The following is a 22,917-nucleotide window of genomic DNA, read 5'->3' on the forward strand; positions in this document are numbered from 1 at the left end:
ACTCTAGTACACAGCACCAGTACTCTAGTACATAGCTATGGTTCTCTGGCACACAGTGTGTAGTAATCTATGCACTATCTGTTAGAGATGCAGTGAGGACTAGGATGTAAAGCTGAATGAAACCTGGTCCGTGCCTTGCAGAGCCCTGCCAACAGGGCTGATGCCCTGTGTGGGGGCCATGGATGGCTGTCCAGGGTCAGAGCAGCCCAGAGAAGGCGAGACTAAGCAGCAAAGGCGGAGCTTGGGCAGAGGGGCACAGGGTCAGAGCACATGGTGCCTCGGTAAGGAACGTGTGCTTCTCGCACAGGCAGGGGGAAAGGGGGAAGAGACTGGTCTTCGTAAGGGCCAGAGGTGGTGGAACTTGTGGTTCAGGCTGTAAGAAGAATTGCTTCATCGTAATAATTTCTTTAAAATGCTCCATAAGCAAACTCTTTGAACAATCCTCAGCAAGATGAAGAGAGCCCAAAGCCTAGAGTCAGCGACCTGAATTTGAAGTTCAAGCCCACCGCAAACCAGCCAGTGACCTTGGTGGGTTGTTCCACCGTTCTGATCTCCTGTGTCTTCATGTGAAACGTAGGCTCCCCTGACCTGCCCAGGGGTTAAGTGAGTCCCAATGAAGGCCTGGCAGGGAGCCTGGTGGGAGGCAGCCTCGAGGCTCATCTCCCATAGTGAAGGGTAGAGAGTCTTCATACATTGGCTCAGGGTCACATGCAGCCAAACTCAGTTTTCTGTGGCCTCGGGACTTTCCTGAATTGGGTCTGAAAACTGGTAACCAAGCAACCTGGATTCTCCACTGTGGGGTCAGGCAGCTTACAGCAGAGGCTTCCAGGGCAATTTCCAGGGCAAGCAGTTCTTTTGCAATTATCCAAGGAGCAAGGACACACCCCAAGCACTCACAAAAGCAAGAAGCTGGAAGGCTTCAGATGTTGATAGCAAGCAGAGTAATGCAGACCCCTTCCAGACTCTTGTCAGAGAGCTGGGACATGGGGAGAAGGCAACCACGGAACCCTCCGCCCTGCACCAGCCGGGCCACCAGGTCCACACAGAGACCCACAGAAGAACTAATGGATCTAAAGCCACATAGGTGAAGAGCTGACAGATCCGCCTGGCTCATTCACCACAGCCACGCTTCCCACAGACCTGCAATAAACCTGGCCTTGAGCTGGGTGCTGGGGTCAAGGGGAGAAAGGTATTCAAGATGGGATCTCGGAGAGACCCAAGTGATCTGGTGGGAGGAGCTGATAAGCGCCTTCCTGATGGCGGGTGCTGAAGCTGGCCTTTGAAGGATGCCAAGGAGGCTGGAGCAGGCGGGAAAGAAGAGCAATGCAGACAGACGGCAGATGCCTGCAAAAGTCAGGGGACCCAGCTGTGACCCCAGTTGCCCTCCAAGACTGCCTATTTCCAGAGCCCGCTGCTGGGTGAGGAGCTGGCAGGGAGCACTCACTCCCCACGCCTCTATTCCCTCTGCAGCACCCTCCTCTGGACTAGAGCGGATGGTCTCCACCAGGGTGATTTTGTTCCCCTTCACAGAGGGACATTTATCAACCTTTGGAGACATTGTGGATCATCAGACCAGGGAAGGGGGTGTTACTGGCAAGCAGTATGTAGAGTCAGGGATGCTGCTGAGCTTCCCACAGTGCACAGAACAGCCCCACAACAAAGAACCCTCCAACCCCAAATGCCAACAGTTGGAGATTGAACCCCCCTACCCCCCACCTCATCAGACTGGCCACAGAGCACTAGGAGCCTTCCAGGACGTGCCCTGCAGAGGCCACCCTGCCACATGCTGAGCTTGACCAGGCAGGTGCCCTGCTCCCACGCAAGAGGGAGTGCGTGGGCAGGTGCAGGTGCAGGGGTCAGCAAGCTGACAGTCCCCAAACAGCTGCATCCGTGACAAGGGTGGCATTTCCTCTCCATCTGCCTGAGCCCTGCCTCTCCCACCTCGGTGGTCCTGAGTTTGAATAGGAAATTGGAATGCTTATTCACACCTCAACTTGGCCACTCACTGGAAAGCTAGTGTCAGACTTGGCTCTTGGTCTTTGTTCCTCACTACCATGGGGTTGTGGAGCCAGTCCGTCCTTTATGATGTCAGAAGGCTGCCCAGTTTTCCCATCCTGCTGCTGGGATCTGTTCCCTTGACCCTTTTCCCCTGAACAAGAGCAACTCTTGCTAACCCTTCCTTATTTCATCTCACCCACTTTCTAAGTCTCAGAGCTCAATATGTGGCTCCTCAGCCTAATTTGTGGGGTCTATAGGCAAGGCCAACAGAGAGGCACAGAGCTGCAGTTTCACACAGCTAGTCCTGTATGAGGAATGGACAGCCATAATAACTGCAATTACCTACCACTGACCATGTGCCAGGCACTACTCTAAACCTTCACATGGATAAGTCATTTAATCCACATAGTAACCTTTCGAGGGTCCTTACAGATAAGGATGCTAGGGCACAGAGAAGTCAAGTAACTTGCCCGGGGTCACAAAGCTGGTACTCAGTAAACCCAGAATTTTTATCTAAGCCAATAAGCTTCAGAATTTATATTTATAGGCGCTGCACTAAACAGCTCCCTCACCAAACTCGTCTTAAACCAAGTGAGAATGGAGTGCAATTGAAAGAGCAAGCATTTCTGCCTGGGGAAGCTGGAGAGGACCTTGAGAGACAGAGGCAACGGTGAGCTGGCCACAAGAGACACAGTGGGGAAGCGCTCCAGGCCAAAGAGACAGCATTGCATGGAGGGGAGGCTGGTTCATGGAGGGGAGGCCGGTTCGTGGAGGGTTGGGTGGCTGTGCAGGGCTCAGGCAGGACAGCTGGTGGGAAGGAGTGAGCTAAGGAGGTTGGAGACTGTGGAGGCGGTGGGGGCACGAGATGGCTCTGGTGGTGTGGTGGAAAGAACATGGTAGGGCTGAGCGGGAACTAGAGATCCCCAGCATAGGCAAGGCCCTGGGTTCCATCCCTGGCACCACCACAAAAAGAGCAGGCCAAAGAGGAGAACCTGTGCAGGAGGCCATGAGGGGGCTGGGCCGGACACAGAGGACAGCAAGAGGTCACTACCATGGCCCCAGTGAGGGAGGATGCTGAGCTGTCGTGTGCTCACGCCCACTTGCTAGGGATATCTTGTGTGCAAACTTCAAGTCAGGCACTGTCCTGGGCTCTAGGACTCTGAGAACAAGATGAAGCCCTGCCCCGCGGAGCATATGCTCTGACACCTCAGTTCTGTTTCTCCACCTGTCCCCTGACCTGCCAGCCTGGGAGAAGCTCCAGATCTCAGCACCCCATTCCCACCCAGAAGGAGCCATGTCCTACACATCTTCCCCAGCACCAGGAAAATATGAGGCTTCCTCTGCCTTCCCTCTATCTAGAGAGAAGCTGCAGCAGCACTCAGAGAGGAGATTTGGTCCCTTTCCAGAAAAAGGCAGAAGAAATCCCAGGGGACCCAGGCTAAAGGGCACTGCAGAGACCACTGAGCTAATGAAATTTTGTTTCTGAAAATGAGAGAACGCCTGGAGTCTCCTAGCCTTATGTGCAGGGTCTAGTAGGTTCCTGGTGGGTATGGTTAAGTGCTCAGCCATCCTGCTCTGTAAAATGGGAAGGAAGGCTTGTAGGTTTGCTGAGAATGAAGTGGGATTAATGGGTGTTAACTTCTGAGCCCAGTGCTGGCCAGAGAGAAAGCCTAGCCGTGTAGATAATGGAAACAATAATCACACCATTACTACTAGTAATAAATGTTTGCTGACGGAACAAATGCATCTCGGGAGATGGAGCTGGGGCATGCAGGTGCTCCCCTTCCAGCAGGATCTGTCAGATGCTGAGCAGAAGGCTCCAGACTGTAGGACTTTGAAGAATAGGCTTTGCTTCTGTTACTAATTTGTCTAGGAACCCCAGTGGAGTTCTTTGACTCCTTAAACACTGCTTTCCAAATGCAGGGCCCCCTCAGTAAACACCTTCTTCAAACGTGTAGAAGATGCCTGCTGGCCAGGCATGGGCCCTGGCCTCACTCAGCCGGGCTGACACTGTGCACCAAACACTGGGATAAGTCCAGCAAAGCAACAGGTACAAAGTCCGGGCTTCAGCCTGTGGGACGGAGGGATTAACGAGTCAGGTGGGTGGAAAGGCTCTCCAGTGCACGTGAATTGGGATTCCAGGTAGCTGAGACCTATGGATCAAAGGCAAGGATGTGAGACAGCTTGGTGCATGCTGCGAATGCAGCTGGTGCTGCTGGAATGCAGTTTCCCAGACAGCGGGTAGGAGAAAATAGGGACAGGGAGGGGGGGAGATGGAGCTTTGCGTAGAGGCTGCAGTTGGGCCCTGTAGAGCCTGCCATGCCAAGGGAAGGAGCCTGGAGTCACACCGCGTGAGAGGTTTAGAAGTCAGACAGAGACATGATCAGACTTGCATTTTCCAAAGGGCATTTTAGCTTTGGGCAGCAGCTTGCAGGCCAGCTAGGCTGTGTTTCTGAGCAGTGAGTGAGAGTGTCCCAGAGGGGATTTGAACAGCGTGGGCAGGGGCGGGGCAGGCCACTGGATGACCTCCAAAGTTCTTTTCCAGGCCTGAGAGTCTATGGGTCAGGTTTTTTTCCCTAAATCATTTAAAATGCATTAGTGGACCTTGCTATTTAAAAGCATCCTCCTGGGAATCTTTCTGTGAAGCAATGATTCACTCCCTAGTTTGTCTTCGGTGGAAATCCAAATTTCCATCTATTCCACCAGCTCCAAGGAAAAAGCTACACGGAGCTCCCTTGAAGGAGCTGGGGGGTGGGGGAGAGAAAGGGCCTGAGAAGCAGCTGGGGATGGTGAAGAGAAAGAGACCCCCGGCTTTGCCTCAGGTTCAGGACAGGCCATCATGTGGGGGGTGGGCCCTGCATGTGGCCTCAGGCCCTGCCTGATCAGGGGGGTGCTGAAGTTCACGTGGCCTTGGTGCCAGATGTTGGCTCAGGAAAGAAGCTACAGGGAAGCAGGCCTCACTGACCCAGGCCAGTGTGGAGAGCCACTTAAAAACCAAAGGCCACCCCTATCCTAGAATGGCCACCTGCATTCGCTTATCGATTTGTTCATCCAGAGAGCACCTGTCAAGCCCTTTCATAGCCAGGTGCCGTGATGGGTGCTGAATCTGTAGCTAAGAACAAAGGACACAGTGCCTCCCCACACCAGTGACAAGCCAGTGTTTTTTCCTTCTTGAGGACTCTTATTTTCCTACCTGCAAAAGCCCTCCATAGCTTCTTAGATGAAAGGTATGTGGTAATGGTTTCCAAGACAGAGGCTGTTCTTAGAGACCAGGGTGAAAGCAAACACGGCTTCACTTAGAACAAGAGCCTGTGGCGATGGAAAGAGCCTGTCCCCCAACTCCTCTGATTACAGGGACAGACCTCGAGAGGCTAAGGGATCTGCAGAGCATCCAAAGCAAGGATCGAGGCACTAAGGTCCCCCTGCTTCACTGGGGTAGGGAGGGAAGCAACCTTAGTTTTCTGAGGGAACCCCAAGTGACTTCCTACGTCCATCCCTGGGTGCAAGGAGACAAGACCAGCTTTAAGCCTTCTGCAAAACCACCACTGATGATGCCCACCCAGGAGGAAACATGTGGGTTCCCAGGCCTGTCCCCCTCCTGAGAGCCTATCAGGATTTTGCAACACTGGATGCTTCTTTTCAGACAGACATTAAAGGAGGCTGCGAGGCCAATGCAGAAATCTCCCCCATGGTGGCTGTGCTCCGCTCGGGTAGGTGGAGACTGGCATCCGGAGGGAAGAGGTCCCTGCAGTCATCCCTCCTCTGGTCACAGGGACAGTCCCTGAGCTCAGCAGTGATTCTGTGACCTTGTCACTATACTTGTCGGGTGCAAACAAAGATAAGAGTAACTGGAAACAACAGCAAGGGTCATTTTACACTCTCTGCACTCTCGATTCTTCTGTAGCTAATTAAAGTAATATGTCAAAATGTCCCTTGGAAGAGATCTTTAAGAATATGTCTGTTAAGTAAACAAGGTTTTACTAATTAATGACACGCCTTACCATCCCTCATTGAAGTTCCCTGCAGAATCTCCCAGTGCCAGGAGGGCCGAGTAGGAAAGGGAAGTGGGGAAGTCACCATCTCTCCTTCCCAGAGGGAGTGGGGACAAATCCAGTCACTTGTCATCTGTGGAGCTATCAGTTTCTCCTCCGGATGTTGATCAGATTTCCTGGGCTGGAACCAACTCACAGGGCCAGGGGACTGGAATTTTTCCAAGAAGGAAACGCTTTGCTTCTTATGAAGTCAACATGATTTCTTTCAAGGAAAAATTTCATCTTTTTCTCTTTTTAAGTGTCTAGCGTTTATGAAGGGCAAATCTTTGGACTTTAAAGATAAGGATTGTGATATACTTATCCTTTTCAATGACCACCCCCCATCTCTCTCTCTCTCTCTCTCTCTCTCTCTCTCTCTCTCTCTCACACACACACACACACACACACACACACACACACACACAGAGTAATGGGGATGGGGGAATGATTTCTGTCCAATATGATACAATGAGTCAGTGGCAAAGCCAGAAATAGAACTTTCCAAACTCCCAAATTCATAATAATAGCAATATTAACAATAGCCTCTAATTTTCCAAGCATTTTCACAGTTCATATTTAATCGTTGCAATAACCTGGCGGGGAGTGTTGGTAAGTCAGTCAGTCCAGGAGAGCAGATCTGAGTTTCAGGTCAGCTCTGCACTTGCTTGCTCTGTAATCCTGGCTGGTCCCTTCTCCTCTCTGGATCTCAGTGTCCTCAGCTGTGAAACAGGAGAACTAGATGAGAACACTCTCCCACCTTCTAATGAGCTATGAGGCTGCTTCTCCAGTCCAAGGGTTCTCAACCTTGTCACTATTGATATTTGGAGCCAGATGACATTTGCAGGGGCGGGGGGCTTTCCTTCATGTCGTTGCATGTTTAGCAACATCCCTGGCCTCTACTCACTAGACGCTTGTGGCACCCCTTACTCCAGTTGGAACAATTAAAAAAAAAGTTGTGGCTCCGTGGTAGAGCGCTTGCCTCGCACGTGTGAGGCACTGGGTTCGATCCTCAGCACCACATAAAAATAAAATAAAGATATTGTGTCCAACTACAACTATATATATATATATATATATATATATATATATCTCCAGATATTGCCAAATGTCTGGTGGGTAGAGGCCAAGTAACCTCTCTAGTCACTGCCCAAGGACTTTAAGAAGGTCAAGATCATGACTGATCCGGTGGGAAAAAAAAAGGTCTTATGGTCCTCTCCTCCAACCCCGTCACACCTTTCTACACACTTTTTGAACACAATCTCTCACTTTTTTTTTCTTTTTGCTATTTCTCATTTCTTAAATGTCCTAAGTGGTCCAGGGTGCGTTTGGTGTGATAATGAGCCAATTGATTTTATACTTTTTCCTAAGGAGAGTTCACGGGTTTGTGTACCCTGAGCAACTAGTCGGCTCTCCTGACGTTCCTCGCAGAGTCCAGGCTGGCCTAGAAGTCTGTATCTGCAGCCTGCAGGAGGCTCGGTGAGCACAAATTTGTCAGCACTCTTAAATCACTGGGCTCTGAGGAAGGCTTCTCCCAGCAGAAAGATCCTTCCTTAGGAATCAATAGCTCAGGGCCCTCCATCACATTCAGAATTCTCCTGGGACCTGTAAAATTTCTTTTCCCCCCAAGCATGGCAGAACCCCAAAGTGAAAACCCTGAGATGGGAGAGGGAGGAAGGCTAGGAGGGAGCTCTGCCAAGAAGGCCTTGTCCGTCAGCCTAGATGTCGCTGTGAGCAGAGGCAGATGTGCAAACCTGGACACTTGGCCTCGCTTGCAGGGGAAAAGAGGACTCTGTGTGGTTCCCAGTGATCCAGCAATAATCTCCCCTTCCAGCTGAATACCTCTTCACAGCTTCCCAAGGGCACAGGCACACGAGAGACCATCTCCCCTGGTCTTTGCTACCCACCCCTCATCACAGGGTCGCCAGCTTCACCACATAGCTGAGAAGAAAACTGAGGCAGGCAGGGTTCAAGTTCAAGGTCTCTAAGCCAGTAACTGGTGAGTCAGTTTCTAAGGTTCTGTCTTCACTATTAATAGTGAGAGCAGGTCAACCACCTAGTGAGGCTCATGAAAGGGACAACTTCTTGTTTGCTCAGCATCTAATGCCATTCTCAAACTCTGTACCCTGCCTCATTAAACAAACATCCAGAAAGTTTGCGCTTTACCTATATCATATGTAGTTATATTCCTCTGGCTCTACCCAGAACTAGAACCACTTCACCAGCGAACGCAGGGAGCTGGCCAGGGTCTCAAGCATAGCTCTCAGAATTCCACTTAAATAAAGGGCCACATTTGCCTCACCTCCCTCCTCTCCTGCCGATGAAGACCCTCTTGTCTGGGAGCCTGAGGGAGGAGAGCATCCTCAAGCATCTTCCCTGGCAACAGGCATCCCTTGGGTGAGTCTTAGGGATAGCAGAAAATTTTTACTCTCAGAATTCTGGCATGGCAACAGTGGGCTGACTCCTCCTGAGGTTAGGCCACCAAGTCTGCTAAGGCCCTGAGGGAACCCTGAAGAAGTCCATACAGCATACAAAGAAACTAGATGAGGAGAGGGAAACAGAGCGAGCAGCCCATGTGTCACTCAGCAAATCCGCTTCCCAGGGCCTTGCGCAGTGAGACTCACAGAATGGAAGAAAGGGCAATGGAAATGGTAGTATCTTCCAGGTCACCTAAGAAGCTTGAATAAGAGGATTTTACAAAAATAGGACATCCTAGCACTCTGACCTTGAACTGGGAGCAGCAAGGATGGGGGAATTGGCAGATGCTCTTTGGAAACTGTCCAATTCATCCACCATCTGAGTTTGAGAGGTCCCACCAGGAGGGTGTGAAGCTAGGACAGAGAGGCTCCACTCCAGCATGTCTTAGCGAGGAAAGGAAGAGCGCCAGGCCTGGATTCCAAGACCATGGTGAGGACCTGGGTACTTCTGGTTCCTAAGTTCATGAATAGAAAGCTGGAGTTGCATGGCTTTTGCCTAGAAGCCCACTTGGAGTCATGAGATAAGATAGTGGAGGAAAGGGAAACAATACTTAGAGATTTCCATGACCAGTGCTTATGCATTCCCAGAATCTTTATCTCCTCATTCTGGATACAGATTTAAAGTAAATTTCCCTAAATTTAATAGAGCTATTAATTTACCAAAGTCTGGTCAGTCAATAATTACCAGTGCTGATGGTAGAGAGAACATATGTTCATCTTCACACTAAAGAGGAAACCGGTCACTGGAATGGAAAAAGCTACACATAAAGAATCAAAAATCCTAGGATCTAGTCCCAACTCTTCCACTGAACAACCATGTGACCTTGGGCAAGATACTTGCCTTTACTGCGCTTCACTTTGTCATTGGCAAATTAAGTGCATACGTGAATTTTGGGGAAAGGATGAGGTTGCACTAGATAATTCCCAAGGCTCCCTTCTTCTAGCTGATATTCTTGGGTTCTGTGAGCCCTCAAGGAAAAGGAGTTCAAAGAACACACCAGTGTCAAGTACAAAGGAATGATCTCAGAGAGCGGGTGGAGCTTCGTACCAGCTTTGTCTCCTTGCAATGTAGTGTGAGCACCTGTCCCATTGCACTTGAGGTCACAGGACCACCTGAAGTCCAGAGAGCATGTGGTGGAATGGCTCTAATTGTGTCAATGGCCACTGGTTGAGGGCTCAGGTCTGAGTTTGCTTAAAGCATTAACTTCCATGGCCAGTGAAGGGCAAGAAGTGAGAAAGTCAGTAGTCTTGAGCTAGGTACACTTGGTGCCCCCTACTGGACACCAGGAAACTTGCTTCACCTTTAAGCTCCCACCAACTGGGCAGGCAGCAAGGAAGCTTGAGAACCAACCCTGGCTGTCATAAGATGTTTAATAGAACTATTTCCTTGGCTGGTGTCCCTCTCCCTATAAGAGTCTATGTTTCACTTCTTAGGATTAAACAGGCCATTGGTCCACACATTTACAGAGATACCCCTGTGCAGCCATAGGAAGCCCTAGGCAAACATCAAGGTGTAAAGGAATAAACTCAAGAGTTCAGAACACCAGGTGCAGCCCAGATGGAGAAAAAAGGAAGAAAGAGCAACAAGCAGGTATTTCATTACACAAATCCCCACTGGAGAGAAGGTCTTGGGAAATGCAGCAGAAAAATGTTGACTTCAGGCAGGCAGAGGTTGGAGCTGAGGTTTGGGAATGAATTGCCAGCCCCCATAAAAGATCTCCAGGTGGAGGCAGCTATCACTGGAGTTTGAACTCAGCCCTGTGTTCAGAGATGGCATAGGGTGAAGGATACAGCCCCAACCATGCATCTATAGAGCAGGTAACCACCACCTACCTTGGACCTTCTCCAGAGTCCTTTAGGACAAACTGGAAACTGGACTATTCTAATTGTGGTCCTGTATACCAGCACCAAGACCCTAAACTTCCTTAAAATGACTTTTAGGGCTCACTGTCAGAAGGATGTTCTTAATCAAGACAGAAAGAGAGAAAACATTCCTCAAGGACCATATCAGAACAACCGCCATGTTCCCACTCTTCCATCCTCCACTTCTCCTTTCGCATGGCTGAGAGTGAGGTATGATATGACTGCCTGAATTAGCTCTAATTCAGTCCTGGGTATTTCCTGCCTCAAGTTATCAGGGTCCCAAATCTGCAATCCAGCTTTTTCTCTTCCCACATGAGTTCTCCCAGCACTCAAGACAGCACCACAGGAACAGTCCCCTACTCCTGGCACACCCTTGCCTTCTTTTCCACCTGGCTTCACTTGGGAACTCCTGCACCATCCCAGAAGGTACCTCAAGTGAGACTCAAGAATGTGTCCTGCCTGGAGAACTCAATCACCTCCTGGGACACACAGAAGGCATACTAGATGAACCCACTAGCAAAAGCAACAAGAAACATTAGTCATTCACAGAAGAAGCCCCCACCCCCACCCCTAGGGAGGCTCGAATTCAGGCTGGGATGACTTTGGATTCTTGAGTTGGTTTCTGCAGAAGCGGGACTAACCAGGCTCCCAACTAATGTACTGCAAAGAAGCGCGCTGCATTGCTGGGCATGCCCCCAAGCCCGGCCTACGGCCCCATCAGAACCTCTGTGGGCTTTTACAGTGTCGAGGGGTTCGCCCGGTTCCTCTGGAATGTCTGAAGCAGGCTTGCCTGAGACAGCCTGAAAGCGAGACCACACCTCGGTCCAGCAAAAGGCGGCTGGCAGCTACGCCGCGCGCGGGGCTCGCTCCTACAGCTCTCTGCCACCCAGCGCTGTGCAGAGGAAAGAGCTCGGCTTCCCCGGGGAGGGAGAGCCAGTCCCAGGGGCTCTTGTCCAGCCCCGATGACCCCTCCCCAAGCGTAGACACTGAGCTAAGACCAGTAGCCTCCCCGGCCCGGCCGAAGCTGAGCCTGGCTGGCTGGGTGACTCCGGATACCCCTTGCACAGCCTTCCTCACCTGCTCCGCCCCCTCCCAGTCCCCGTGCCCCCTCCCCAAACACCTGACCTCCAGTGCGCCCCGACACCTTCTCTGCCAGCTGCAGTCTGTCGCCCCTACACCTCGGCTCCCACCTCCTAGACCCCGGCCCGCGGGGGAGGCTCAGAGCGCCAATCGAGTCCAGCGCCTCTTGGCAAGTTGGGAGCAAAACCACCGCCTTCGCGATCTCCGTCTTGCCAGGTTCCCAGCGGCATTCCAGCCACCCCCGAGAGCGGATGGGAACCCGCGCGTAGAGCTGGCGAAACTTTCTCCGCCTGAGGGGGTGGGGGCTCTGGGAGTGGGTACTCACGCCGGGGTCAGCGCAGGGAGTCATCCTCGGGCTCTCTCAGCCCCTCCGCCTGGGGGCGTCGGAGCGCGGGCGCTCGCTGCCGCCTTTGCCGCCGGCGCCGGCGCCGCTGCCGCCTTGCAGCTCCCAGCCCCGGTCCCGGGCTGGCCTCGAGCCTCCCGCCCCGACGCCTCGCGCTCGCTTTATACAACTCCACTCGAGCGCGCCCGGGCTTATGTAAAGGCTGGCGGAGGCCCGCAGCCAATGGCGTGGCAGCTGAAGCCGAGGGCCCAGGGTTGGGGGGCGCCCGCCCAGCCAATAGCTGCCCTGGGAGCCCGGGGAGCCGGGTGGGGGAAGGGGCGCCTCCCCGCGCTGATTTAGGAGCCGGGATTGCGGTGGCAGCAGCCGGCAGCCGGGCTGGCCCGGCGCGCCGCGCCGCGGCAGGCACTAGGGTGGGCGGCGGCGAGGGCGGGCGCCCCCGGCGCTCCGCCGCGCCCCAACGCTGCGTCGCGTAACCTTCAGGAGGCAGTCGGGCCTGGCGAGGGGGGAGAGGGTTCCTCGCGGGGCGCTGGGGGTCCCTGGCCAGCGGGTATCAGAGGTCCCTTGGGAGGAAGCGCTGGGAAGAAATGCAAAGGAGGAGGGGAGGCCGGCGGGCCCCACGACCCCGCCGCCACCCTACGCGCAGGACCGAGAGGGTGGCGGCGAGAGCGGGGACACTGCTTTTTCGTTTCCCCGGAGATAGAGATCTGGCGTCTCTGGGAGGACCTGAGCGGCCGCGCTAGCAGCGCTGATGGCGAGATTTCGTGCTGCGGAGCGAGCGCCGAGCCGATCTTTATCCAGCCTGGGGACGTGTCCGAGCGCCTCTCCGGGACTGCTCTGTATGGGGAGCAGAGCTTCGCGACGGCCCTAGCGGGCGGGGGGCGGGCAAGCACAGCTCCGGGGTCAGGGGCGGCTGCCAAAGCGGCTGCGGGCAGCGTCTGCTTCACAAACCCAGCACCCTGCGTCCCGCTCCCCGCGTCTGGCTCCCCGCGCCCCCAGCAGTGTTCCTACCCAACTCCACCCCTCTAATTCCCACTCCAGCAGTGCCCAAGCTGAGCCTGGTCCACCTGCTCTGGCTCCCTGGTGTCCTCTCAGCCTCCCTCACTGCTTTGCTCACAGGTACTGCTTCTCCCCTCCTCACCCCCAGCTTGCTGTGGTGGGTTGGGATGGCTTCTGCTTCTCTAGACCTGGGTCCTTTGGGTGCGAAGCTCCAGGAGAAAGCGCTTTTGGTCAGCAGGGCCCGAAATACTAGTGTCTAGGGCAGGAAATTGGCCTAGGTCGATAACACAGAGAAGGCAAGTCTCTTATTTTACACCTAGAATAGAACCTGACACATAGTAGGCACCCACTAAATATAGAATGAATTTTGAACTCTTGGGAGTAGGCTTTCTGTAGGCTTTTGAAAGCTGGGGCTCAGAGCTTGGGAAGAGAAAGACCTGGGAATCTGCCATTAGAGTGGGAAGAAGCCAGGACTGTTTTTCCATCTACTGAAGGTTTTGTGACAGTCACCTAGTAGCCTGACTTCTGAGCACTTGACTCTTAAAATAACGCGGATGTGTTCTTTTATGGAAGGCCCCACCAGCCAGCCCCTGGCTGGATCCTGTTATCCCCAGATATTGAGCAGAACTACTGTGAACCATGTTTTCAGGTCTCTGTGAACTAAGCATAGACAAACCTTCTAGCTCTTTGAGTTCATGTTCTTAATCCTTTGAGGATTGTGGACACATTTGAGAATCTGGCAGAAGTAATTGAATTCCTTTTCTAGAAAAATATACGAACATACACATTTATACACGCACATGCACACACACATATCCCTTGAGTATAATTTCAGGATCATTAGGGACCCTGAGTCTTTTGGGACTCTGCCCAATGTTAATCTGCTTCTCCAGGGGGGTTAGGAGACCTTCTGGTTTATAATCACCTGCCTTTGGGGAAAAAATCCTTTTGAACCTTCCCAGAATTCTGATAAATGTTGTAGATTTGTTCTCAGAAAAATATTTACACATATTTACATGCAATTTGGGGGAGTCATTCATGGATCATTAGAACTGAGGTGTGTGTGAGGGGGTCCAAGTTAAGACCTTTCACCTAGCTGTAAATAGACTCCACCTCTGGAGCATTTTTGATCCCCTACTGTCTCCCTAAGGAGAGCAATTGGCTCTGCACTCTGCTAGATGGTGCCACCACCCTGTCCCAAAGGCATCTGTATCACGTGCCCAAGGAAGGTCCTGACACCCGAGAGACTGTCTCCACAGCATACTCTGCATCTTGGTCCCTGACACCTTCTTAGTGTGGAAATAAGTTGCAGGTTGTCAGATTCTGTCTGATCCAGGAACGTTCCTTAGCCAGAAACTCCAACTCAGGGAGACAGCAAGTGACTGGTAATTAGCCAGTTTCACTCAATCCCAAGCATCTGAGCACACCTCTCTTGGTTTTGTTCTCACCTCCCTCTCTGCCTGGGAAGCTGTGAGCAGCAGCCCCAGCTGTGGCACCTCACCTCACCTAAACCCTACAGATTTAGTAACCAGTGTGGTTAATTATTAGCATTAGCCATCCAGATGTGAATAGGTTCTCTGCACAAAACAACTCTGTAATGATCTCACACTTTCCTGCAGCTGGCCAGGTTAGGGGACAACAGACCAGAGGTGCTGGGGAAGAACAGAGAAATAGGAAATGACAGAGGTATTCTATCAGGGGAGTTCTTCAGCAATCTGGTTTCAGCACTTGTGAGGGTGGAGTTCAACCGGCCAGGCAATTGTGGTCCTGTAATTTCTAATTCCTCTAATGCCCTCCAGGTCCCTTTGGAAATCCTTGAAGCCAGGAGTGTTTTAGAATTCAGAAAGGGACCAAACATGTGGAGCCATCCCCTGGGGTCTAGGAACAACGTCTCAAAATCATATACATTCATACGTCTGTGATCAAATGTAGGAATCTTTACACTGAGTGGGTGTGAAGATAAGGTATCTTCACATCAGTTTAGGTCAAGATTTGTCACCAGATGAGTTTTGGCACTGAACTAAAAACAAACAAACAAAAAACCCCAAATCTTTTAACTTTAAGATTTGGGGAGGGGGCTGGGGTTGTGGCTCAGTGGTGGAGTGCTCTCCTAGCACATTCGAGGAACTGGGTTCAATCCTCGGCACCACATAGAAATAAATAAATGAAAATAAAGGTATTGTGTCCAGCTACAACTAAAATAAGTAAATGAATAAAGATAGATTTGGGGATTTGGAATTGCAGATAAGGGACTATAGGATGGTATTTTAGGCTTGGTTGTCCCAAAAGAAATGAATGTTTTGTGAGGATATGGAGAAGCAGCCATAGTAGAAAATGGAAAAGCAGAAGCTGTTATAGATGGGAAGTTTAAGGGTACAAGGAAGAAACCCTTTCTCAACTCAAACCGTATCACAGCGTAGTTCCCCCCTCCATCCTCTCATCCCCGAACCAAGTACATGTGTATCAAATGGCTGGTGAGTTTCATATGTATCTGTGTCAATTTGTAAGTGGCAGATGTAGAGGGTGGGGTTTAGGTGAGGCAAGAAGAGGTAAAGGGGGGCAGAAGCTCTTTTGGAGAAGTCACAGACCCTGGGGGAAGTTCTTTCCAGGGATAGGACTGTGGCAGACACCAAGGGGAGTCTTGCAGGTGGCCAGAGTTAGCTCAGCACAGATGGCATTGGGACCACAGCTATAGTTAAACTCTTACAGGTAGAGCACAGACCAGGAAAGGGACACTAGAAAGGGAGGACATGATAGAATCCCGGGAGCAACTGGGTACAAAGGTCAGAGCCGCTCAGGGCTGGAGGAGAGCCTGGGGGAGACAATGCAGGAATATCCTGCTCATTGTGCTTGTGCCTGAGATGGTTTGGGTTCCAGGCACTGTCCTGCCTCCGTGTGGAATGTGCTTTGGGGTTTTTCCACACTATAGTTGGGGTGGCTATGCAATCCCAGGGGCTGGCCGAGAGTATAATGCAGGGAGGGAAACAGGAAAAGAAGCCGCCCTGGGGGACCTCTGAATGCACAACTCTCCATACCTGCCCAGGATGCTCAGACAGCAATACCCTCTGTGGTAAGGGGGCTCCCTGGACCCCAATGTCAGTAGCATGGATGCTTTGCCTTTGTTTCTCGGTCCCAGGACCTGACTTGCCATTTTCCTCTGACAGATCTCTGTCTGGTACCCCCAGCTGCAATAACTGCATCTCTATCTCTTTCTCTCTTCCTGGCACTCTACCCTATGACAGGGGGCCTCAGGGTCTAGGAGTCTGGGGACCAGATACCTTACGTTCCTCCCTGTGATTGAGTCTTTGCCACCTGCTGCCCCATATTGCTGACATCGACTGCCTTCTCAGTCTCTGCCAACTGCCTCATGCCAGCTTCCTTTGACACACCGCCCCCCCGGCCTGGCCTTGCTTCCTCCTACCACCAGCTGCCAGGACCCCCTCAAATCCTGGCCCTGCCTCAGTGGGCAGATCTTGCTCCAGGTTCCAGCCCCTCCTGGTCTGGCATGTCCAGCTGCCAACTCAGCCAGATTTCTGACAGACGTGAGCTCATGATCCCAGTCTAAAGAAGAAAAGGAACACAAATCCTTTGAGCAGTTGGGTAGTGGCACCACACGTTCACTAGCAGCAAGTGCCAGGGAGAGTTCTGGGCTTGGGGTACCTTTGCCAGCTTCATCCTAAGGGAAGAGCGTGAAAATGGACAGGAGAGGAAGGTGAACGGGAAGGAGTAAAGGAAAAGGAGGGGAAGGATCAGAAGAGGGAGAGGGGAGGGAGAGTTGGGCGAGATGCTTATAGTCTGTTTTCAATGTCTAAAACAAGCCTGAAGATCTTGTCAGCATCAAAGAGTCAAGCTTTGACACGAAAGAAGATAGAAAGGGGGCACACACACACACACACACACACACACACACACACACAATAGGTGGAGGGAGGGAGGAAGGAGGAGAAGGACTCTAAAAGGGCTAATGAGAACAGGTCAACAAAACTGATGGCCTCTCTGGAAAGGAACTCATGTTACAAATAATAGGGATATTATTTCTGATTATTCCACCCTGCTTTCATTAACCAGGGCTTGTTGAGCATTTTCTTTCTTGTTTCTTTTCTGATTTGTTCTGAAACTCTACCCTCACCCTGACACCAAGTTCTACTGAAAATAGGACAGATTTCTCAAAGGTTCAGCCCCAGGGTCCTGAGGTATGTTATGACCTGCCAGATACAGGGGCACCATGACAGTGACCAGACCTCACTACAGGGCTTGCGTGAGGAACGTGTGAGATCAAGCGTGCAGAACACTTAGTAGGGCTCCTGGCACATAGTGGGTGTGCCACAAATGCTAACAATCATTCTTCTTCCCTTCTCTTTGCTTTGACCTCTGTGCCCAACTGTCACCTCCTGCTGCCTTTCCCTCCTGTGAAATGCTACTCATTTCATCCCTTTCTCTTCACGCAGCCCTTCAGCATGGTGTGTCTACCTTCTTACCATAGCTGATCTGTACATCCTCTGCCCTTCATATCTCCCAAATCTGATCTACAGAAATCCTTTAATTTGTGGAGCACTTTACAAAATAAGAAAATCTTTGTTAATGCTCACCTATGAGGTAGACATATACACAAAAGCTCAGAGAGGTGAAGTGGCTTGCGCAACATAGCACAGCTACTGAATAGCAGAGCTGGTGTGCAAATTTAGTCTCTTGGGCCAAAATTAGTGCATTTCTCACTGTCCAGGGTTGAGTAAGTCATCGATTCTTCCACGGTGCTATCCTTAAGGATAGAGACTTGGTTTTATATTTCTCATAAACATCTTCAGGATCTGGCCCACAGGAGGCCCTTGATCAGTGTCAGTTGATTTACTTCCAGGCACCCAAAGGAGCAGGGACCACCCTTGGCTCATCCCTGTGGGGCTTCACTGTTCCACTGCTCACACCTCGGAGGCAGCAAGCAACCCAGCCTGGAGGCAGTGCTGTGTACGTGGTAGATGAGGGCTGACCAAGCCTCTCTTCCTCACTCTGGCAAGACGGGGAGAAAATCATGACTTGTTTATGTGCAGCTCAAACTGGTAGAGAATAGAAGCAACTCCATGCTCATTGCAACAGAACGGAATTGCGACTTGAGGGAAAGAAGCCTTTCCTTTCTGCGAGAGAGTTGTGAGATGTTAGAACAGATTCCTGCAGAGGTTGTAGAAACTGCTCCCCTGGAGGTCTTTAAGAGCTGGAGAGCAACTCGCTTTTGCAGAATGTGGGTCTCAGAGCCTGAGTGCGGAGCTGGTGCGCAGGCAGCGGGGAGGACTTGGTATGCAGCAGGCCTGACCAGACACCTCCCAGGACAGGTAAGAACTCAGAGATGGGAGTGGGGGGTGGGGGGTGGAGAAGGGGCAGGGCCAGGAAGGAGAAAGCCCCAGTGAGGCGAGTCAGAGTCAGACAGCCAGACAGCAGTCTAACAGGTCCTGGTGGAGAGCCCTGGCAGGCTGTCTGTCCTCTGATCTGTCCATTGCTGCCTGCAGCTAGGGTGGTGGGCAAGGCAACCTGGAGGGAAGGAGTGCCTTCTGGGCATTCGGGTTGCCTGGAACCTGATGGACAAAAGCCAAGGGTTTTGTTTTGTTTTGTTTTGTTTTGTTTTAATGAGGAAAGCAGCAGAGGCTGGCCCATCAAAATACTAAACACAAATAACTAAGCCGGCAGAGTGGTCTTTCCCAATGCTCCTTTAAACAGGGGTGCTGGAGTATTCTGGGAACACAGCATGCTCCAGATGAAAGTGTTACACCTTCCTGGAGTATCCACTTCTACTAGAAAATCTCCTAGGGGCAGGGGCAAGAGGAGGAGTGGTGGGTAATTTAACTTGTAAGAACTTAAAAATACAAAATCATTTTTAATAAATCTGGGTATATTGTGGAGTGGAATGCAAAATCACCCAAGGATATTACAGAGAAAGTATGAGCTTTCATAAGACCTTCAGGCCTCCCCATGGGTGAGTCTTCCAGGGCCCCAGGGTTGGGGTACATGATAACCCTCTGTGCTGTGTTAGAGCACTTTGGTGGGAAAGTTTTAGCAGCGCTGCTTTAGTATGTACAAAACGTTGTCTCATGCAGTATCTCACTGAGATAGTCAACAAGCATCTGTGTGCAGGCATCATGCTCTTTATGATCAAGACGTGGGTATTTATATTTTTTCCCTGTAGAGGAGATGAGGAAATAGGCTTGGAAAGATTCCCTAAGTTCTCATGTGGGCAGCTTGGGGTTAGGGATGTGGGTGCTCATTTTTGGCATGCCCAGCCTCTTCCATTATGCCCTCTGCCCTTCCCTGTGCGTCTGCAGTTCCTCCTACACTATTCCTTTCATTAAGCAATTATCCAGCACTCTCTGCCACGTGCCAGCCTCCCAAGAGCCTTCCAGACAGGAGAGAGGTCACAGACAAATGGGAAACCCAGGAACACCAGCTGGTGCCTGCACCTTTTCCCCTTCTGCCGGTGTCCATGATATAGTCTGCTCACATTTACAGGTAAGGACATTAGCACAGAGTAACCAGCATCCCCAGGTCATAGGCAGAGCATCCAATTCTGAGCTTGGCTGGTGGAGTTCCGGCTCAGTGCATAGCCCAGGGTCGTCTGGGATGTAACCAATTCAGCATATGGCCCAGGATGGATTGTTCACCAGCAAGCATTTATCCAGAGCTTGTTAGGTGTGGGCTCTGTTAGGCCTGTGGGGAAACAAAGATAAATAAGACTTTCTCTGCCTTCAAGGAGCTTCCAATACAGCAGGGAATTGATGCCCAACTCCTGCTGAAACAGATAAGGACCAGCAAAGGTTGGAGAGATGTATCACCAGGTGATGCCCCTTCTGCATCCTCTGACCCCTTGTGACCAAGGCACTGTGGGGAAGAGACGTTTCCCTCCGGTTACCTGGTTCCCCATCTCCATGTGGAACTCTCCCCTCTCTCGGCTTATTTGTGGCTGTCTCATCCTCATCCTCTGTCAAATGTTCTTTCTCTGCAGCAGTGACCCCAGCCAAAGCCATCACAGCCTGAGGTCCCAAGCTGATCCATGGAAATGGTACTTTCCCCATGATGACAGCTCACACAGTGTCTGCACTCACGGGCTGGCTCTGTTCAAGAGCTTTGCCGCTTTAATCTGTACAACCAGTCTATGGTTCTGCTACATGTCCATCTTATAGATGAAAAGCTGAGGTTAAGAAATAACAAGTAAGAGCAAAGCTGGGACTGTCACTCAAGCCCACGCTAGACAGCGTCTAGCCATTCCATATACAGTACTTCATGTGGGTCTCACAATAATACCATGGTGGAGAAGATGGGGAAGTCAAGTCTCAGAAGGATCCAGCGCATTGCTAAGTTCTACTGGTCTGTAGGCAAAGCAGATGTTAGTACCCAGGTCTAACCCTTAGCTGACTTCTTTACAATACAGTTTCCAGTAATCAGAAAATAGTCCTTATATATTTCAATAACCCTGTGCCCATCTGGGTTTGGAGGACTGGGTCTTTGCACTTTCCTACTGGGTGAAAACAAGGACAAATCAGTCTTGACCAGGCTGTAACCAGAAAAGCCGGAAAGACCGCCACCTGGTGGTTTTCTCAGTGGTGGCGGCAGAAACAGGACTGGGCCTGTGAGCCGTGGCTTTGGAAGTCAGAAGTCTGTATTAGTGGATGGATTTATTGACCACAGACTATGTGCCAGGTGCTCCGCTAGGCATTTTAATTGGCTTCTTTCATTTATTCCTCACACCAACCCTGTGAACTCTGTCCTATTATGATCATCGGCCCCATTTCAAAGATGAGGAATCTGGGACTGAGAGGTTAAGTAACTTGCTCAAGGTCACACTGCTATCTGTCCTGAAGCCAGGATTCAAATGCAGATTTTTCTGACTCCAGATCTTGCTTCCACTTACCCACTCCTTAACCTGCCTCCCCAGGCCTTACGCCATCAGGCCACTGGCCACCTCTCCTGTCTCATCCCATGGCTGCAGCCATTCTGACCGCCTCTCTTGTCTTTGAACGCACCCTCATGCAGGGCCTTTGCAGTTGCTGTGGCCTCTGCCTGCAATGTTCTCTCAGATTTACCCATCACTTCTACTCATCATACAGGGCTTGGTTCATCCAGGTCATTTCCTCAAATAGGCTATTCCAACCATCCATCCGGGTTGCCCCTGCCAAGCCCAGTTCCTCATTATCCCATCCACTACTGCACATCTTTCTTAGAAGATCCCTCTGGAATCGTACTTCCTTTGCTTGGTGTCTGTATCCCCCACTGGGAAAGCTGGCTCCATGGGGACAGGGAGGCTGCATCTCAGTGCCTAGCACAGTGTGTGCAGGGTACTGGCTCCATAACTGTTCACTGGACGCTGATTGGAAGGACGGTGGCAGGAGAGAAGAGGTACTCTGGTATTTTATCCTTTTGCCTCAGAGGCCTTCTCATCCCTCCTGTGGTTTCCAGTCATCTTGGCCTCCTTCTTTTTTATGTCCTCCTCTATATATCTAGAACCAGAGGTGAACTGAGGCCAGAGCTAGGACTTGGTTCAATCTTGCAGATATTTGTTAAAATATCAGAGGTAGCCAAAAAAAAAAAAAAAGGATGGCTCACATTTCTAGTCCTCAGCATTTCAGTATTTGATGTAGTTGGAGCGTCTGAGTTTCCTGGGTAGTGGTTGTTGTTAATTCTTGTAATTAGCTTGTATCTTATAGATATTGCTCTTGGTCATTTAAAGGGGGACTTAATTGGTCATTCAGGCCTGGCACCTATTCTCTTCTCCCACTTTATTACTTTCTTTACCACATTCAGAACCTGGAAAGGTAGATTAGCATCTCAGGATTATAAACTGCCTGTTCTCACTCACCCACATTTGGATGTGCTCCAGGAAGCAGACTCTGGTTTGTGAATTTGAATTTAGAGTTCTGCCCCTGCAGGGAAAGGCTCAGAACCAGGTTCCACACCCGATGGCCCACTGGAAGTAGGAGGGACTAAGATGCTTACAGAGGTAAGTTTATAGCCAAAGACATGAGCCGCTCAGAAAGGAGAAACCTTGGTGGCTGAGAGTCATCAAAGCCTCGTTGCAGCAATTTCAGAGAAGGAGGAGAACCACGGTCCCAGGTAAATAAAGTCCCAGGGGAAAATATCTCTGAGTGGTCCACTATGGTGGAATCGTGGAGGAACCATAACTGGGGTGAACATGGAGCCTCTCATCTGGGCCTGCCATGTCATTCCTTATTCTAGAAAAAAAATACTAGAGCTGGATGATCATTCAGATTCCCCACAGCCCTTATCTTCTAGGCCTTTCTCGGAAGGTGAGGTGGGAGAAGGCCCTAGAGGAAAGGAAGCTGATGTCTATTGAACAGGATCTTGTGCCACCTCCTGGCTCTGAACTGGGCAGGGCAGTTTCAAGGGCTCACAGCAGCCCCACTAGTGAGGGCTCCAGTTTACCACTCCAACCTCTGCTCCAAAACATTGCACCCCTCCAGGTGGCACTGGCTTCCTCTGGAGCGAGATTCTGACCCAGATGGTGACCGTGAAAGGGACATCTCAGCTGGGTGTCAGATTGCTTGGTTTACTCTGCCACCATTCCTGAGTTCCTAATTAGGCAGCCCCGGGGGTGAAAGCTGACCTGGATGTAAGTAACAGGCAGTAGACCTGGTGTCACAGGCTGACCCTACAGGACGGAGCGATTCTGTAATTACATCACCCAGGGTCCATCGTGGGCTGCATATGTGCTGAGACTAACAACAGCAGCAGCAGCAGCAGCAGCAGCAGCAACAACAGCAGCTGCTGCAGCAACAGCAACCGGTGCCACTTATTGAGGGCTCCCTCTGCGTTAGGCATGGCAATATACTTACAAGCGTGTTACCTACAAGGAGAGTAAGATGGTGTTCCCTAATATCTGGCTGAGGAGTTTGGATCTTCTTCTCTGAGAGATTAAACAAGTACCACAGGCTGCACTGCCCGTTTTGACGTCTCTCACAGAATGGTGGAGAAGGTCTTCACTCACTGAATTAGTCAGGAGGTCACATTTTCTGTATGAAAAATTGGGACTTACTGTCTGATGCATTGGCTGGTGTTGGAGCATTATCTTCGGAAAATCAGAAGCAGTTGCTATCAGAATGATTCTCAGCCTAGGGACTTTTTTTTTCCTTTTTGT

The 22,917-nt window shown here is 51.0% G+C and overlaps 1 protein-coding gene across 7 annotated transcripts in view; it reads right to left on the reverse strand.

Annotated features, from left to right (window-relative positions):
• Window positions 1–13,015, reverse strand: part of Crtac1 (cartilage acidic protein 1) — a 157,503-nt gene extending 144,488 nt beyond the window's left edge. For 4 of the 7 annotated variants that reach the window (XM_026394754.2, XM_026394753.2, XM_026394752.2 and 1 more), the window contains exon 1: window positions 11,772–11,928. In XM_026394754.2, coding sequence (XP_026250539.1) covers window positions 11,772–11,795 — 24 coding nt within the window. In that variant the 5' untranslated portion in view covers window positions 11,796–11,928. Of the gene's footprint in view, window positions 1–6,622; window positions 6,749–8,751; window positions 8,776–11,771; window positions 11,929–12,927 lie in introns of those variants that run through there. The other 3 variants (XM_026394750.2, XM_026394751.2, XM_077798855.1) reach the window with 3 other exon arrangements.
• Window positions 13,016–22,917: the final 9,902 nt, after the last annotated feature.

Source organism: Urocitellus parryii, chromosome 5 (assembly GCF_045843805.1).
Source record: "Urocitellus parryii isolate mUroPar1 chromosome 5, mUroPar1.hap1, whole genome shotgun sequence".
In the NCBI taxonomy this organism is placed as follows: Eukaryota; Metazoa; Chordata; class Mammalia; order Rodentia; family Sciuridae; genus Urocitellus; species Urocitellus parryii.